The sequence below is a fragment of the Rhipicephalus sanguineus genome, chromosome 11 (assembly GCF_013339695.2).
Source record: "Rhipicephalus sanguineus isolate Rsan-2018 chromosome 11, BIME_Rsan_1.4, whole genome shotgun sequence".
NCBI lineage: Eukaryota > Metazoa > Arthropoda > Arachnida > Ixodida > Ixodidae > Rhipicephalus > Rhipicephalus sanguineus.
This window is the reverse complement of record NC_051186.1, coordinates 132,826,019-132,831,327: the sequence shown is the minus strand read 5'-3', so window position 1 is coordinate 132,831,327 and position 5,309 is coordinate 132,826,019. Positions and strand designations below refer to the sequence as shown.

The following is a 5,309-nucleotide window of genomic DNA, read 5'->3' as shown; positions in this document are numbered from 1 at the left end:
ATGTTTATTGTAACAAGTGATGTTCCAAGTCACGTGGTCTGGCTTGAAATGCTGGTAAAGAAATAAATACCGGGAATTTTGCAGATGTTGCTGTGATACGATACAGGCCTGTAAGTGTCCACTCATTCTTCAATCATTGTCTATTTCACCGTGTTATTAACCACCCCATGAGTTCACAACTGTACCTCATTAAGGCAAAAGCCTCAGATGCCTCATGAAACGCGAAAATGTACCATCTGTGTTAACACGAGTGATGCGAAAAATAATCATCATGTGATGACATCACCGTATCACGTCATCATGACGTCACAGATCACCAAAATTTGTCACCATGATGTCACAATGACATCATCGTCAGGTGACTTCACATGATAATGTTACACATGGCATTGTCACTTGGGCAAATGTGGGTCGATCACGGAGGCAATGCAAAATGTTAGGGGCAGAAAGTTTTTTTGAGGGTGGGGTGGTGGAAGGATGAATACATCAATTTAGAAGAAAACGTAGAATAAGATGGTTTTCGCCTTCGAGTCGTCTTTGGCAGTTATGTAAGGGACCCTGTCAGTTTTGACGTTTCAGTACGAAAAGTTTGGATCTCTTCATTTTGGTTGTTTTCCCAGTGGTACAGGGAAAGCTCCTGCGAGCCTGTTCTGTGAGTGATGCAATGTGGTCTTGCTGGTAATGCATCTTCTGCATGTTTTCTGTAGCTCGGTTGGAAGAGTGGACAAAAGGAGAGACGCACCCGTGTGTCTTGTCTCATCCTATGTTTTGCTCATGCTATAGGAAATTTGTTCTACGTACTCTTCTTCGGTGGAACTGCAAGTGCTGAAGCATGTGCTACTCTCGCCAGTACTCTTCGTGAACGCATTTTATCCGGAAGGCCGTTGACGTGTCACGCCACCAAAGTGCTCACTTATTTCGGTTAGTGCTGGACTGTGATTGCTTGTTTTCTTCCGTTCCCGTGTCTTGCAATAATAAACACTTACTTGCAGACACTTGATGGGTTGGCGTCCTTCGATGTTTTAGCGGTGATCTAAGGCATTCCAGTACATTATGCAATGTGGCTAGCTGTACCGGGGCTTTAGTTGTACCTCCATGCAAGGCAAAACACGCCGCACGTACTGAATTGGAGCTTGCTTGCTTATGCTGCATACAAATTAGGCAAACATTAGCGATGACGGTGGCACATTTCAAGAATTTTATACTGTTTTCTGGTATGACATAACAATGAAAAATCATGGCAGCTTCACGCTAGTGGTGAGGGAAGAGTGAAGCTGGCCTTCCTTTCTTTCTCTATTTTTCTTTCTTTCTCTCTGTTTCTTGTATCTCTTTTTTGTATCTGTTTCGTTCTATATTTCTTGCTTCATCTATCTTTCTTTCTCCTTGTTCTCCTTCTCTTTCTCTCTTGCTCTCTGTTTCTTCTGTCTGTTTCTTTCTATCCCTTTGCCTCTCTTGTCTTTATCTGTGTTTCTATCTTTTTATGTCTTTATTCCCTTTATTTCTCTCTTTGTTTCTATCTCTCTCTATCTCTCACGTGTTTCGCGTGCTCTACTTCGCCAAGCAGAGTTTTCGTTTAACGCATGTGTACTTGGTCGTTGGGTTTGCCCAATTCCTGTGGTGCATACCCATCTGAGGAGTTTTTATGACTGAGCACAAGTTACCGACAGTTTAAAACAGCTTAAACATCTTTAAAAAATTATTAAAAATAATTTAAAAAACAATAAGACAGGCTTTCGGGACTGGCATCACCGAGAACTAGGGCAATTGGTGTCCAGGCATCAGCTCCAGGGGTCTGCATTTTGTGAGTGCGCAGTCATCGACATTCTTGCTTAGCATTATTCTTGTCTCTTGTCAATTTCAAGGCATGGTTGCAAGCTCTGCGACGAAACAGGCAACGCTTCTGGCAGCAGCTGCAAGAAATCTGTGCTGTTTCATCTCTGATGTATTTTGTTTTCTAGTGTGCTAGCTGTGCTGTTTTAAAATTCCATCTTTCCAAGTTATTTGTGTATGGTTTACGAGGTTTTACGAGGTTTTCTTGCCGTAGCTTTGTCGTGTTTGAATGTGGAAAACTTTGAACTCTATTAGCAATCTAAATCTTTAAAGAAGTTTTCCAATGCTTTAATAGCTGACGCTTTAGAAATACACAGCTCAGTTTATTCAAGGTGATAGCGTGGTCTTTAACTCATAGCAATGGTGATCGTTTACATGCATTACAGGCATTTATCTCTGCATCACCAATGTCCGTTGTTGCAGAATTGCATCTCTTTATTCAATGGGTGTGTTTACAGTAAGAACTCTTTGTAGTGCAACCACAGAACAGTGAGATCACAGAAAGAGAAGCTTGTTAGTGTCACCCATGGGATCGACATGCAAGTGGTTTCTAAGACCCACGATTGGCGATGTTGACAGGGTGACTTGATCACTCTTGGAGAGCTCTGCTAACAATGCTAAAAAAAGATTGGCATTTCGCAGCACTGGTTCGGCGTTGTTGGTCTTGCAGAGAGGTCGCCTTAGTGCTAGCCCCTAGGTGGCATTACAAACTGGAGGTGCAAAATGCAATATTTTTAATGAAGTCCATAGTCCACTTTGCAATTCGCCAAGCTTCATGTATTTGTATAATAACCAGTTTAACTACACTGTTTTGCCATTAAGTGTACCACCCTGTACCATCTTGTACAACAGTCTGCCTAAATTGAAAGAAATTTGCCCTTCGAATTGTACAAGCATGTCTCCTTGTTTAGACAACAAATAATGTATTGTGACTATTGTCTGTCTTTTGAGAGGTCACATCACAAATGTTCATCATTTCAGGACAAATTTTTGCCACTGGCACCATAATGCGCTGAAGCGTTTCAGACAACCGTTAAACTCTTTTGCAATACTTTTGTATGTATGTATTGTCCAGATCTTGCAGCTTGGATTTGCGGGTCTTGTTTAGCATGTACAGTAACGTGCATTTCTACGTGTACTCAATTCATAATGCATTCGTATGTGTGCATTTCCTTTCACGTGTTACTATTTCTATCCAGAATCGTGCATGTTTAACACGATAGGTTTTTTTATAAATAGAAAGAAATACCGCAGTGTGCATTTGCTACCGCACTTGTATATGTGCATTGCTAAAAATAGTTCTGTTGTGGTGCTGTTGCACTGAACATGACTGTACTTGTGCAACACTGGAACATTTGAATTTGCGATACTTGGTGCTGTCTTTAGAGGGACACTTAATTAAGTGAATCAACTAATCAGTTTATACTGATGAATTATAGTTTGAAAACTACTGTCGTTAACTTCAGCACCATAGGCTCAGTAATGGAAGAGAAAATGAATGTAAATGTTTCCTCGTTAAATTTCGTGCTGAAATCTCCGCAATTTATGTGACGGATTTCAATGTATTTTTTTTTTTCGTATTTTGGTGACACTACCCCAACGAAATTTTCTGGAACTTGATGTGTTATGTCTCTGGCCCCCTCAGTTGACAATGATGCTCATTTTTGTTTTGCCGATTAGGAACCATGTGGGCCTTAGTAGACGCCTTCAAATCCTATGACGCCATGACGATTGGAGCGGAACCTTCAAGATGGCGTTGCCGCCAGCATTTTTTTTTTGCACGTTTTCTCACGTACTAAGCGTCTTCTCGTGACACGCATAGTGATCTTGGTATTGTGAAAGAGTAATTTACTAATACACGAAGCGCTGTTTTTCTCTTCCGTGTCCCTTTAACAAAGGCATCGGTTTCCCAAGCACATGGCACTTGGGGTTGACAAACAAATACTTTGCAATTTCTTCTGCGCAGCTGTTTCTTAATGAGCATTTTGCACTCGCCGTCGTAGGAATCCTGTTCATTGCCAACAGCCACGACATCACTTTGCAAGTGGCGACGGGATTCACCGAAGTGCAGGCGACCGAAGCAGCGTCGACCAACATCGGCAGGCCGCTCGCGCCTCGGTTGGCACCACGTCCTCCCGGGGTGACGGCGTCCCAGAAGCAGAAGACGGCGAAGTTGTACTCCTGTGACCTGTGTTCCTTCACCTCGATTTATGCCAAAAACACGAGGAACCACGTCCGCACTCACAGTGGCAAGGAGGAGGGGTTGTTGTGCCTAGTGTGCCTGCGTACGTTTCCGGACACGCACAGCCTGAAACGGCACGGCTTGACGCACACCGGAGAGAAGAAGTACAAGTGCAGCCTGTGCCCTTACGCGACCATCTCGTCCACCTTCTTGCAGCGTCACGTGCGCACGCACACGGGCGAGAAAAACTTTGTCTGCGGCGTGTGCGCCTGTGTGTTCGCGAGGATGGACACCCTGAAGAGGCATATAAACAAGGTGCACCTCGGCAATAAACCCAGGAGAAGGAAATAATCAGGTGTAATTTCTAGACTCGGCAACGCCGATGTTTGTCACTGTGAACTTTGAGAACGTGGCGCTTTGGTGATGCTCTTGGAAGTTCGCCTCACTGGTGTAGTATATTGTCATATGTTACTTCTGAGAAGTGCTGCTTCAACTCGTGGTCTGGTTCACAATGCCATTAAATATACTGTGATACAATACCAGCGTGTCCTAACTGTTATTTCTCAGGCAATTTTAGGACTTAAGCTTTGGATGATTTGGGCCTCCTTTCAGTATTCATGTTGAACTAGGTGCGAAAAAGACAAGAAAAATAAAGAATGAAGGCATTAACCAGTCGGGAGGCAACGACTGAGTTGCATCCTATTCTTTATTTATTTAAGTGCCAAGCACTTTATGCGCGCGAGCTGTCGGCGTCTCCTGTCGTCGTAGCCCGTCACGGTGTCCCCTGTCGTCGGCCGTGCGTCGCCCGTCACGGTAGAGCAAGTGGCCAATGGACGGCGTGTTCGCTCAGGAAAAGCTCACGAGAACGCGCGCTTGTCCGCGAGAGACACGGAGGAAGGAAAGAACTGGCGAGAGACAACGCCACGTGCACGCGCTTCTCCGAGTGGCTCAGGAAAAGCTGTTACCACGATTGGCGCTGTCTGTAGCAATGGAGGACGGTCCTCTCATTGCTTTACAATATACAGGGTGTTTCATCTAACTTGCCCTAGTATTACAACAAACACATGCGCTACGCATGTCTAATTCGCCCAGTGTTCTGAACCTTACACGGCAAGTCAGGATATTTTAACACGAAAGTGTTTTATGCCGGGGTCCACCAAAGCTTCAATGACGTATTTCCGTCACGGAAATGACGTCGAAAAAAGGTACACGATCAGATGGCAAAGAAAAAAGGTTCCGTCACCGGGCATCGAACCCACGACCGCTCGGTCCACAACAGCAGATGCCGCGCACGCTA

At 44.3% G+C, this 5,309-nt stretch overlaps 1 protein-coding gene across 1 annotated transcript; it reads left to right on the top strand.

Annotated features, from left to right (window-relative positions):
* Positions 1–342: 342 nt before the first annotated feature.
* On the top strand, positions 343–4,363 carry LOC119375429 (zinc finger protein 513-like). The gene is made up of 2 exons (XM_037645607.1): positions 343–358; positions 3,834–4,363. Exons 1-2 carry the CDS (start codon positions 343–345, stop codon positions 4,361–4,363), a joined length of 546 nt encoding a protein of 181 aa, XP_037501535.1.
* Positions 4,364–5,309: the final 946 nt, after the last annotated feature.